At 43.4% G+C, this 13,963-nt stretch overlaps 2 protein-coding genes across 4 annotated transcripts in view; one reads left to right on the forward strand and one right to left on the reverse strand.

The window, feature by feature from the left end:
- Positions 1-13,963, reverse strand: part of TPM4 (tropomyosin 4) — a 46,784-nt gene that overhangs the window by 30,555 nt on the left and 2,266 nt on the right. The window contains exons 2-3 of one of the 2 annotated variants that reach the window (XM_084614375.1): positions 12,045-12,158; positions 2,733-2,872 (exon numbers count right to left, since the gene is read on the reverse strand). In XM_084614375.1, coding sequence (XP_084470501.1) covers positions 2,733-2,846 — 114 coding nt within the window. In that variant the 5' untranslated portion in view covers positions 2,847-2,872; positions 12,045-12,158. Of the gene's footprint in view, positions 1-2,732; positions 2,977-12,044; positions 12,159-13,963 lie in introns of those variants that run through there. The other variant, XM_084614376.1, reaches the window with a different exon arrangement.
- The window catches only part of LOC311512926 (zinc finger protein 2-like), a 113,147-nt gene continuing 105,866 nt past the window's right edge, over positions 6,683-13,963 (forward strand). For both annotated transcript variants that reach the window (XM_084614379.1, XM_084614377.1), the window contains exon 1: positions 6,683-6,854. The gene's annotated coding sequence lies outside the window, so the exon portion shown is untranslated. The remainder of the gene's footprint in view (positions 6,855-13,963) is intronic.

Here is a 13,963-nt window from a genome sequence, read left to right on the forward strand (position 1 = left end):
TTTGTTCTCTTAGACTAGATCAGTGTAATTCAAGAGTAATTACAGAAGTAGAGGTACTTATTCTGGCTTAATACTGGTGTAATTGAGAAGAGAATTTTTGCTGTCTCAAGCCATGCTCTCAGACTCTGCTGACATAAGAATGGGGGCTCAGATCTGAGTCCTGTTCTCAGATTTTCCACATTGTGCCACCATTGGGCAGGCTTTTTCTTTTATATTTTTTAGCTTCTTTTTCATTTACAGATACAAACAACTTTCCATTATAAAAGTTTGGTTTTATTGTTTATCACTTTGCCAAATTTTAACTGGGATGAATTTTTGCATGCCATGTGTCTACTGCAGGCTGAATTTTTTGGGAACATTTCAGCCAAAACAGTTCAGCTGCTTCAGAGAATAAGAATATGGAAAAATACATAATTTTGCCCTTGATAAAAATACTGACAAACCTTTTATGTGAGCAGTTCTAGCACCCCATGTTTTGGAACAAGAACTTGAAATTTGTTAGGGTAGGTGGCCTTTCTGTCAGGGATGTACCTTTTGCAGTCACATTGAAAATCTACCTAAATTTGGCGACGTTATAAGTCTTTGAAAAAATCACAGTATAAACATGCTCAGAGTCTGATTTTAGCAGCAAAAAATCTCCAAAGATTCCATCATCACTGAGCATGCTCAAGCCTCTCACAGCTCCTACTGCTGATCAGACTGTGTGTGCACCATCCCCACAGAGAAACTGAGGGTATTTCATCCCCTCAGCATTCTTATGTGTGACCAGACTTGTACATTGCTTTGGGATGGAGAATGTGTAGTCTGGCTACTATAGAGAGAGCACCATAGAAAAGCTTATGAGGACGTTAATAATTTTGTATTCACTGCAGGAATTGGGTACACTTAATGATGAAGATAAAAGAAAATAGTGACTAACTATCCATTCACTGAGCACCATACATCTTGTGCACTGAATGAAGTAGGGTTGTGTGGAAAAAAATAGTACATGATACAGTCTAATTACTTGATCATAATGTGCATGCATAAGGGTTGCTATACAGTGTTTAGAATGTTTTGAGTACTCTTGTTATATCACTAATACTATAAATAACAAATAATTGTAATTTTTTTCATCTCTTTAAAAGCAGAGATCATAGTGGATTCTTTATATTTTTAAATTCTGTTCCCACCAGGTCTCTACATGCAGTATTGGTTTGAGGTTGACGGGACATGGACTGAGATGATAAAAATTATTTTTAAAGCAAATAATGTAAACTTAAATATAACGTCAATTAAAATTCAGTTAATTTTTTCCACTTGGATGCAGCTTTTTCCTTTTCAAATCAATCCTTTTACTTTTTCATTTAGTTCTGCTATTTCATAAACTATTGAGCCAAGAAAATCATCGGAAACGTGAAAGCTTCAGTATCCACTATATCTGCTTTTTTCGCCAAATCCTTCCTTTAAGCAACCTTGTATAGACAACTGGGATTGCGTAGCCTCCCTTGTCTTTTTCAGATAAAGGGTGCCTTCCCTCTCCTCCATCAAAACTTGTGCAAAATCACTGACTTTGTGAAGCATTTCAGCTACAATTATTGTTCAACATTCTGTGTTTATTCAGAATTGCATTCTTTTATGCCTGGTCTTCGGGTTGAAACTGGTGAGCCTTAAATAGTACTGACCCTCTGGACTTGTCTCTTGTAGAAATTATAGTCTGGAATATAAAAAGGAATAATATAAAAAAGCAGAAGCTCTGCAGGAAGTGCTGTATTTGACCTGAATCTGAAGGTCAATATAAAATCCCTGTTAGTACTGGTACGGTGCTGCACTCCAACGCTGATCATTGGTGCATTGGGATACAAATAAACGTATTGTAATCCTCTTCCAATCACATTTAGCAATGACCGCATGTTTGTGGAAAATATTTTAATGTGCTATGATGATCTCTTTTTGTTTTGAGATATTTAATCACTAGAGAGGAGTGATTTGTAACAAAGGACACCCAAGTGACTCAAAATGTTGGCGTTAGACCTAAATCCTACTGCATTATACAGTTGTGGTTTGATCAGTGTACTCTGCCAATTTAAAAACCCCAACTACAGCATTAGCAATGCATTCCTGGAATCCTACATAAGATCAATTCACACAAATAACTTAGTCCATTACCTCAATTTCAGGATTCAGTATTTCTGATTATTCCCATGAACAGAAAACCTACTGTACTATCTGGAGTAGGGGGTCATGGTCAATTGGCTCTCAAAGGAGGGACATTTCTCACACTGAGGAATAATTAGGTGAACTGCATTAATTTTGCCTCAAGCTTAGGTTTAATTCATGATCAGGCATTGCCTAGGAAAAATCTAACAGCTCTACCACTGTGTGTCATCCTTGTTTAAGATACAAAGCTCTGGTCTCTTCCAGGAAGGTGCAAGCTCAAGGAAATTTAATGAGGAATCATATAGGATTCAAAAGGATTCTCTGAAGTACAGTGAGTAGTCTAGGAATGGTGCTGAGTCCCAAATCAAAATGGATGAGCAAATAAGAAAAGTTAACAGATTGTCCCATTTGTATGCATGAACTATATTACCAAAATGCAAAATACTTCAAAGGAGGGTAAGCAGAAAAATAGAGGAGACCTAACAATACTATTCTATTTTCTCACCATCACAAAAATATTCTACTTACTTTCTTAATAGGTTATACAATTTTCTCCATAATGTAGATACACAACTGTTTTTATTCCTACTCACCTGTTTGCACTTGTCCTCAGCTGCTTTCTTGTCTGCTTCAGCCTGTTCAGCTCTATCAATTGCATTCTCCTTATCTAGCTTCAGCATCTGCATCTTTTTCTTGATGGCTTCCATTTTTGCTGGAGGATGGGACTGTGTCTCTAACACACAAGAGAAGAAAAGCTTTGCAAGACCAAACTAGTAGTAAACAGTCTTAAAAATAGGTGGAGAAAGTAGTAGAGCACGGCTCTAGGCGTGCAGGACAGTGAACCTTTGAATGGTTGTAGTTCGCTTTAAAGTCTCGAAGACCCTTACTCAATATTTTGGATGCAGCCCAAATCTCTGGTGGCCCCCACCCCACCCCTCCAGACCTTTCATGTGCAGCCTTTCTAAGGAACAAGCTGGAAGCGATTCACTAGGGGAATCTTCAGCACTCAGTCATCTCCTTATTTGGGTGTCTGTTTTCTTAAAGGAAAAAAATGTTTCCATTTTTAACCTTCTGACATAAGCAAATGTGTTGACATATGAACACATATGCTTGAAACAAAGCTCATTAGCAGCTCTGGTTTGTAGAGCAGTTAAATAGTCCACAGAGCTATGGAAAATGATCTGGCTTCCCATACATAGCAAGCAAGCAGAGTAACACCTGGAGGAAGTGGAAGGATCCTTATGGATTTAGAAACTGAAAAATGTTCATGCACAGAAAACTTGAGACAGTGACTACACATGCAAGAGAAACTAGTAAAAAGATGTATTTTATGGGAAACAGGCATCCTATGTGTTATATGTTGTGAAATGCATAACAAAATTATAGGTATAAAAATCATAAACCCTTGGAGTCCCAAATTTTGCTCTCAGTTAGCCTGGTACAATTCCTATAAATAATCTTGCAATGGACGTTTCATATATGTAACAGAGGGCAGATTTGGTACCCAAGATGGTACCATTTTGAGTTAGGCACCTAGCTGCCATTTCGATCTTTGAAAATTCTCCCCCTAAATATTTGGGGGAATAATATATATTTTCTAATTCATTTGGGAGATGATGCTATAAACTTGAAATGTCACAAGTATTTTGTCAATTAAACATTCCATTCATAAAACTATTATCTTTGAATATGATGGAAAGTTTGTTTTAGTTTTTACATTTTATGTATATTAATAAAGTGTGTTTTCCAGAGATGCTTTTTGCCCAATGGCAACGTTGATCTTGCCATCTTGTGGCAACATCTAATGTTCAGGAGACAAAAGCATGTTTGGGTCCTTTTTTGTCATAAGGGTCTCAAACTCTCCCACAGGCAGGGACTATGTCTAAATAAATTATCTCATGCTCTTTGTTTTCATGATCATCTGGATTATCACAGAAATGACACTGAGAGGTCATCAAGCTGAACCCTGTGCCTGCACTGAGGCTGGCCCAAGTAAACCAGAACATCCCTGGCAGGTGTTTGTCCAACCTGTTCATAAAAACCTCCAGTGAAGGGGATTCCACAACCTCCCTTGGAAGCTTGTTCCAGAGCTTAACTACCCTCATAGTTAGAAAGTTTTCCCGAGTATCTAACCAAAATCTCTCTTCCTTCCTGCAGATTAAACCTATTACTACTTGTCATGCTTTTAGTGGACATGGAGAACAGCAGATCACCATGCACTTGATAACTCTTCAAATATGTTAAGGGCTGTTATCAGGTCCCCCCTCTTTTCTCAAAACTAAAAATACCCAGTTTTTTAATCTTTCATGATTTTTGATGCTCCTCCTCTAGACTCTTTCCAGTTTGTACACATCTTTCTTAAAGTGCAGTGCCTAGAATTGGAAACAGTGCTCCAGCTGAGGCCTCCCAGGGCCGAGTAGATTGGGATAATTACCTCCCGTGCCTTACATACAACATTCCTGTTAATATACCGCAGAATATTAGCCTTTTTAGCCACTGCATCACATTAATTCATATTTAATTTGAGATCCATTATGACTCCAAGATATTTTTCAGAGGTACTACTGCCTAACCAGTTATTCCTCATTTTGTAGCTGTACATTTGATTTTTCCTAAGTGAATTACTTTGCACTTGTCTTTATTAAATTTCATCTTGTTGGTTTCCGCACAATTCTCCAATTTGTCAAAGTTGTTTTGAATTTGAAGCCTGTCCACCAAAGTGCTTGCAACCCCTTCCAGCCTGGGGTCATTTGCAAATTTTATCACTTCATTATCTAAGTCATTGATGAAAATATTGAATATGGCCCTGCTATTCAAAAAATATTATTAAAGTATTTAATGGGTCTTTAATGTTACATGGCAGCCAGAAACAAGGAACCAGTATTATGTGACCAGCCAACATCACAGATCACAAGTAAACCTTTTTTGAACCAGTTTGGGAATCTTTGTTAAACCATTTGAGTCATACAAGTTTGACCCCTCTGCAGTGAGCTAATGTACTAAAAAAAATAGATATTATTTTCTATTACTTAAGATGTTTCACTAAAGGAATTCTACTTTTGTTAAACAATTAAATTGTAATTTGGTAAAGAAATAATCCTCACTGAATAGAAACTTCAGTGTTCTGGAGAAAAATTGGTTCTAATTTGACTGAGTCATGAGCTTAGAAAATCACACACTGTATTTACATAACATTTTAAAATAACAGTAATATGTTAAACAGTGATCCACGAGTGCTCCAGGGTATGGTATACTGTGGGTAAGGACTGTGTGATAGATTTAGCTGAGTAAAGCGCATAGTGGATGTATGCAGTGTGTGAAACGTTGTAATAACTGGGCCTATACATTTACCTTAATTGTAAGCTTAACTACTGAAAAGTGGGTAAAGGCTCACAGATTGTTAGAATGGTCTGTTATATAAAACTGTTTACGAAAAGATGTGGAGCAAAGGAGACAAAGACTGAATTAATATAAATAAAAAGGGTTTACTGATACCAGTCAAAGACTATGTATTACGAATGGTGAACAAGATGAGCAGAAAGTCAGAAATCAGGTAACCAAAAATCAGTGTGTTGGGAATTAGGCCAAATTGGTGGACAAAATAATAGGAGGATGGGCTACTTAGCTCATTGCTCCCTTTTGCGGTCCTTAAAAAGAGACTGGGTGAAAATGCAGTGGAGTGCTTTTTACCATCACCACAGCTGTGGTGGAAAGATTGTTATCATGATATCAGACCATGGTACTACAGTGGGGAGCTTGATCATCATCGCTGCACCAGGGAAGACTCCAGCCTGATACATTCTTTGTTTTCCCTTCCCTTGTGCATTCCTTTCTGCATCCCCCATCTTCCTCCTGTCCCCTCTCTCTCAGCTTTTCACTGGATCCTGAAATCAACTGTATTGCACAGCACCAGTACAACGAGATGAGATGGCCCATTCAGCTCTGCCCATCCTGAGAAGGATGAATGAAGGAGAGGGACCTGACCAGACCAACTAGATAATGTCCCTGTCTGGGGAGAAGAGCATGTCCAGAGCAATAGCTTTCATGGCTGACCTACAAGACCAAAGCATCTGTCCCATGACTGACCAGCCACCCTGTATTCTGAGCTGTATTTTCACCATCTTTATTATCCTAGTTCTTCTCTCTCTCCTGTGTCTGTTTTGTCTAATGCAGGAAAGTGACTGTCATTCTAAATTCAGAACTGAATAATAGAACACCAAGGGCTGTTTGACTGAATAAGAGATATTATGTCTCTCGAAAAGACTTTGATAGGTTTTTATTATTTTATTATTTGTTCTTTATCTCTTTTTGCTTCTTTCCTTTTGTGAGTTTCAAATAAGCTCCAGAATAGTTCTTGAAGAGTTCCTCAGATCTTGCACTTCTTGTTATCGTTAAATGTAGAACTGGTTGCCTAACTTATTGGAAATAATGATTGTTGTACATTTTTGACATCTCTGCAGTGACTAAATTATATTTTTTATTATAATTAAAATAAATTTCTCCATTCTGTGCACATTTGATTACATTCTGTCCCCTGTACCAGATGCTGTCCTGCTGTTACACAGTTCTAATAATTTCAAGAGATGGTGACTAATTGGATGACATGAAACAGACCTAGAGAAGCAGCATGGGAAGCAGAGGCGGCACTTCTCTCAGATTGGAAATTGGATCTATCCCAAAGGACAAGGCAATATCCTGATCCAAAGCCTTGCATGGTAAAAACTGGCCCGATGTAGTACTAATATCAAGGGAATTACATCAGATAAAACTGGATCCCAAAGCAGAGAACCTAAAATATAACCATAGGAGCTGGAATCTACCACATGGAAACTCTTATTAACTACACTTACATTGAATTGGAAAGTACAACAAGAACAATATGGATTACAGAAGTGTGTTTGTTGCTCTGTAGAATCTCTCAATGTTTAAATTATTTTAAATATTTTCATCTCTTGATGCTTCAGACAAGATAGACATGAAAAATATATATGAGCAAAGTTATGATAATCTTAAATGAAGCAAAATTGTTTTGAGTCTGAAGTATTTTTGAAGCTAGTGAAATACTCAGACCCAGTCTGAAATTGTTCATAGATTATATATTTCTTAGGCTGTCGATTAATCGCAGTTAACTCACGCGGTTAACTCAAAAATATTAATTGTGATTAAAAACATTATTTTGGATGTTTTTCTACATTTTCATATGCATCTTGTATTCTGTGTTGTAATTGAAATCAAAGTGTATATTTTGATTACAAATATTTGCACTATAAAAATGATAAACAGAAGAAATAGTATTTTTCAATTCACCTCACACAAGGACTGTAGTGCAGTCTCTTTGTCATGAAAGTGCAACTTACAAATGTAGATTTTTTTTTTGTTACATAACTGCACTCAAAAATAAAACAACGTAAAACTCCAGAGGCTACAAGTCCTCTCCTCCTACTTCTTGTTTAGCCAATCACTCAGACAAACAATTTTGTTTACATTTACAGGAGATAATGCTGCCATCTTCTTATTTACAACATCACCAGAAAGTGAGAACAGGCATTTGCATTGCACTTTTGTAGCCAGCATTGCAAGGTATTTACGTGCCAGATATGCTAAACATTTGTATGCCCCTTTATGCCTCGACCAGCATTCCAGAGGACATGCTTTCATGCTGATGACACTGCTTAAAAAAATAGTGTGTTAATTAAATTTGTGACTGAATTCCCTGGGGGAGAATTGTACGTCACCTGCTCTGTTTTACCTGCATTCTGCCATATATTTCATGTTACGACAGTCTCGGATGATGACCCAGCACATGTTGTTCATTTTAAGTACACTTTCACTTCAGATTTGACAAACGCAAAGAAGGTACCAATGTGAGATTTGTAAAGATAGCCACAGCGTTCAACCCAATATTTAAGAATCTGAAGTGCCTTCCAATATCTGAGAGGGACTAGGTAGGAAACATGCTTTCAGAAGTCTTAAAAGAGCAACGCTCCAATGCGGATACTACAGAACCCGAACCACCAAAAAAGAAAATCAACCTTCTGCTGGTGGCATCTGACTCATGATGATGAAAATGAACATGCGTTGATCTGCACTGCTTTGGATGGCTTTCGAGCAGAACCCGTCATAAGCATGGATGCACGTCCCCTGGAATAGTAGTTGAAGCATGCGCATCTGGCATTTAAATTTCTTGCAACGCCGGCTACAATAGTACCATGAGAACACCTGATCTCACTTTCAAGTGACATTGTAAACAAGAAGCTGGCAGCATTTTCTCCTGCAAATGTAAACAACCTCGTTTGTCTGAGCAATTGGCTGAACAAGAAGTAGGACTGAGCGGACTTGCAAGCTCTAAAATTTTACATTGTTTTATTTTTGAATGCAGTATTTTTGTATGTTATTCTATATTTGTAAGTTCAACTTTCATGATAAAGAGATTGCATTACAGTACTTGTATTAGGTGAATTGAAAAATACTATTTCTTTTGTCTTTTTACAGTGCAAATGCTTGTAATCAAAAATAAATATAAAGTGAGCACTGTACACTTTGTATTCTGTGTTGTAATTTAAATCAATATATTTGAAAATGTAGAAAATATCCAAAAATATTTAAATAAATGGTATTCTGTTATTGTTTAACAGTGCAATTAATCACGATTAATTTTTTAAATCGCTTGATAGCCCTAATATTTCTCCTCTCACTAAAAAGTAAATATGTTTCTTCTTTGAGTGCTTGCTCATGTCAATTTCATTCTAGGTCTGTGCACGCCCACATGCGTGGTTATCGGAGATTTTTGCCTTAATGATACCCGTAGGGCTGGCTGTAGTGCCCTCTTGAGTGCCGTGCTCATGCGCCGGTATATCAGGTATATATGCGCCGGCCCTGTGCCCTCGCAGTTCCTTCTTACCAGCCATAGTGGTTAATCGGAGCGCCTTTCCTTGCTTAGCAAGGGCTAGTGGATTTTTGTCTTGGACTTCATGCCTTAAGGCCTTGTATATAGTTGTTCTTGGTAGTTAGTGTTAAGTACCCATTAAGTGTTAAGTAGTTAGGGTCCCAGCAGGGACTTTGTCCCTGGTGGGGCATGCCCCACCCCCGTCTCTGGGATTCAAGCCAAGTGCAGACTGTAACAGGCTTATGCCTGTTAGTGATCCCCACGGCAGCTGTCTCAAGTGCTTGGCGGAGGCACACGTTGAAGATAAGTGCTATATCTGTAAGAACTTTGGCCCCGCATGAAAAAAGAGCAGGATATTTGACTTTGGACTCTCCTTATGGAGTCTTCCCTCCATCTGGTGTCTGAGCTGTCTAGGCACAAGTTGCCAAGCACCTCGGCATCAGTGCAAAGTCCACCCCTGGCACTGGGCTCCGCCTGGCACCGCTGCCCATCACCAGTACCTTAAAAAGTGAGGAAGCGCAGCTCCCTGGCACCGGTAAAGAAGAGCCAGGTGGCAGCAGGCAAAGGACCTGCCTCGGGCCCTCCGCCTACCCTGGAGCCCCGCAGTCAGCCTTCTCTGGTCGGGACCTGTGAAAGGTCCTCCTTCGACTCCTGTGAGTGGTACTGGACCAATCCCCCTGCCGGCACCAATGCCCTCGCGTACCCCCCAAGCGTCGAAGGAGCACAGGCCTCCACCTGCACCACTAGTGCAGCAGGTGCCGCAGGGTTCAGCAAAGGCTCCCCAAGAGGGCAAGCCAGCAGATAAGGCTCCCCAGGGAGCAGTGGAGTGCTGCTGATCTCTCAAGGCGATAGTGTGCCCTCCACCGCTGTGCCACTGGTCACCGGAGCCACCAACAAGGTCGTTGGATGCTTGCCATCAGTCACCGGCTCCATGATCACGGTCACCATTCTCCCAACGTGGGCTGCTGAGAGGGAGGCTGCCGGTCCCCTTACTACCGGCACCAGTCGCCTTCCTGCAGGTTGTCATCACATCACTGATCCAGGTCGCCAACACTATGGGAGCATTCTCTGTCCCGCCTCCAGTCCCCCCGGCACCAACTCCGGTCTCCACACCATTGGTACTGGTCCCCCTGTGCCGGGCTCTGGTTACCATTATCGATGGTCTCCAAGCAGACTCAAGCATCTCTGGCCCCTACGTGGTCTCTGGAAGGGGGTTCCGCTGGGACTGAGGGTTGCTTTAGCTCATCTCCTAGACCCCAGTGGTGAGAATGGGTGATCCAGCCTGCATCCACAGCATTGGCGCAGTGGCAGTCAGGTCAGTAGCCCATGCAGTGGCTTTGTTGGAATGCATAGGGGGTGCCTGTCATGGCTATGCCCCCTTTGCTCCATTCGTCATCAAGCGCCTTGGAGCAGCAGCAGCTGGCACTGGGCTTGGTACAGGAGACACGCCCGGAAGCCAGGACTCAGGAGGCTGTGCCCACCCCTAAGCCACCCTCCCCTGTGGAGGAGGAGGACCAGGGTCCCCCACCGGTGGTACAATCTTCGTCTTCGTACTCTGACAAGATGCTTGCGGGCCCCTACAGGGCTAGCCTACTTGGTGACTTTAAGCACCCACTAGGCCTTGCTTTGGTGGGTGGCTGAGAACTTGGGCCTGGAAGTGGAGGAGATGGCTGAACAGGTGGACACCTTATTCGATGTCCTGTCAGCCTTGAGAAGGAGAAACGGGCACTCCAGTTCAACCCTGAAAAACAAAGAAGCCAAACGACTGGACTTGTTTGGAAGAAAAATTTATTCCACAACCAGTTTACAGTTTCAGGTGGCAAACCATCACGCCCTCTTGGGCCATTATAATTTTAACTTATGGGACTCCCTCTGTAAGTTCAAGGAGTGCCTTCCTCAGGATTTGGCTGAAGAGTTTGACACTCTGGTGCAGGAGGGCACCACAATGGCTTCTGGTCAGGGGCACAGCTGGAGTGCGGAGGCAGGCGTCCTGCCTGTCCTGACACGGTTCCTGGCCAATGGGAGCGTGGAGCTGGTGCTTCGGGCAGGGGCAGCACGCAGAGCCCTGTGGCCCCCATGCCTAGAAGCCAGACCCGCTGCTGGCTGCCTCCAGGGCACAGCACGGTGTCAGAAAAGGTAGACACTAGCCTGCCTTAGCTGGGCAGCACCGCCGATGGGACTTTTAATGTCCCGGTTGGCGGTGCTGACCAGAGCAAGGCAACCGAGTGCCTGACATGGCATGACCCACAGTTTGAAAAACACTGGGCTAAAGGACACCAGAATCACCCTTTGCTCGCTGGGCATGCAAACGCCACAGTAGGCGCATAAGTAATGCTGGCCACCCCAGCCGCCAAGGCTTTGGCAGCCTCGTCCGGAGTCTGCAAGAAGAAGGGACCAAGACACTAAGTTTAGTCGGTGCCACCCTTCTACCTCCTGTTTATCTGCGCAGCCTAGACTGGCGAAGCATTCCAGAGGCCAGAAGTGCTTGTTTCGATGGCATGCTCGAGACCGATGCTCCAGTCAATTCCTTTGATCCGCCGTTACCTTTCCTCAACCACCTCCTTCCCGACCGTTCAGCCTGGTTGCGGGTCACTTTGGACCACTGGGTCCTGGACATAATATCTCCGGGCTATACCCTGCTGTTTTTGGCCACTCCTCCCTTCCCCTCCCCCTCTTCCCCATCCCTCTTCAGGGACCCTTCTCACAAGCAACTTCTCATTCAGGAGGTCAAGAACCTTTGTGCCTGGGGGAAGTAGAAGAGGTTCCTCAGGACATGAAAGGATAGGGGTTCTACTCCTGGTAATTCCTAATCCTGAAAGCAAAAGGAGGTCTCAGATCCATCCTGGACCTGCGTTGCCTCAACAAGTCTCTCAAGACGCTTATTTCCATATTCCCGGGTCACAGGCGTTTCCTCTATTTTATAGTGGGAGGGTGCCATTTCCAGTTCATGGTGCTGCCCTTTGGCCTGTAATTGGCCCTGAGAGTGTTCACAAAGTACATGATGCCCGTGGCAGCTTACCTGAGATGTCGAGGGGTTTTCCCGTACATCGACGACTGGCTTATCAAGGGCAGGTCTCGGGAACAGGTGCAAAGGAGCCTTGATCTGGTGCATTCCACCTGCCGCAATCTGGACCTGTTAATAAACACAAAAAAGTCCACATTAATGCTGGTCCAGTGCATAGAGTTCATTGGGGGTGGTTGTCAACTCCATGTGAGCCAGGGCCTTCCTTCCTCTTTCAGGCAATGTCAGGCTTAATCTGCCTGTTAAAGAACCACCCTCTCACTACAGCCCACACCTGCCTATGTCTTATGGGCCACATGGCTGCATGCAGGTATGTTCTATCCGGGGTCTGAACAGAGGTTCCCTTTCGGATGCCTTCTTCATTCCATGGTCGGGGATGCTGATGTATGCCTTTCCACTGGTGCCATTAATCCACAGGGTCCTGGTGAAAGTCAAGTAGGACAGAGCAAGGGTTATTCTGGTAGTCCCAACATGGCCCCATCAGCACTGGTTTGGCATGTTGTTGAACCTTTCTGCAGCCGTCCCTCTTCTGATGCCTCTTTGGCCTGATCTGCTGTCCCAGAACCATGGCAACCTGCTACATCTGAACCTGGAGGTGCCGCACCTGACGGCTTGGCTGCTGCATGGCTGAGTGCAGAAGAACAGGTGTGCTCATCCCATGTTTAACAGATTTTGCTGGGCAGCAGGAAACCCTCCACCAGGGTGACCTACCTAGCTAAATGAAAAAGGTTTGCGTGTTGGGCCTCGAAGTGGTGCCTTTGGGCTGAGCAGGCCTCTCCACAGGACATCCTGGATTACTTGCTGCATCTCAAGCTCCAAGGGTTGTCCCTCTCTTCCATCAAGGACCACCTTGCAGCCATCTTGGCATTGCATCCCCCATTCCAGGGCAGGACTCTCTTCACCCACCCTATAACGGCACATTTTTTAAACTATCTGAAGAGCCTCTATCCGCACGTCTGGGACCCAGTCCCTCACTGGGACCTGAGTCTTGTGCTGTCAAGGTTCATGGGATCTCCCTTTGAGCCTCTTGCTTCCTGCTCCCTCCTGCTTCTCTCCTGGAAGGTTTCTTTTCTGGTTTCTATAACATCAGTCTGCAGGGTGTCTGAAGTCAGGATGCTCACCTTGGAACTGCCCTAAGCAATCTTCTTCAAGGACAAGGTCCAGCTGCGCCTCCACGCGGCATTTCTGCCTTAGGTCGTTTCCCAGTTTCATACTGACCAGGACATATACTTACCAGTCTTCTGTCCGAAGCCTCGTGTATCAGATGAGGAGCACAGGCTACACACCCTGGACATCAAGTGGGTGCTGGCATTCTACATAAATAGAACGAAGCCATTCCATAAGTCAACGCAATTGTTCGTGGCAGTGACAGACAGGATGAAAGGTCTCCCAGTGTCTGCTCGGAGGAGCTTGTACTGGATCACAGCCTGCATCTACTACTGCTATGAGCTGGCAAAGGTGCCCCCACCAGCAATCACTCAACAATGACAGCTCACTCAACTAGGCGTCTTCGGCAGCCTTCCTGACACAGGTGCCGATCCAAGAGATCTGTTGGGCCGCTACCTGGTCATCTGTCCACACGTTCGCATCACATTATGCGCTGACCTGGCAAGCTTGAGATGACACTGGTTTTGGTAGAGCAGTGCTACAAACTGCAAGACTGTGAACTCTGAGCCCACCTCCGAGGATACTGCTTGACATAAACAAGCACTCAAATAAGAACAAACAGTTACCCACCTTTTCATAACTGTTGTTCTTCAAGACGTGTTGCTCATGTCCATACCATTACCTGCCCTTCTGCCCCTCTGTCGGAGTTGTCAGCAAGAAGGAACCGAGAGGGCATAGGGCCAGCGGTGCCTGATATACCAGCGCATGAGCACGGCACTCAAGGGGGCACCGCAGCCAGCCCTACAGAT

Source organism: Lepidochelys olivacea, assembly GCF_965140295.1.
Source record: "Lepidochelys olivacea isolate rLepOli2 genome assembly, chromosome: 25".
Taxonomy (NCBI): Eukaryota; Metazoa; Chordata; order Testudines; family Cheloniidae; genus Lepidochelys; species Lepidochelys olivacea.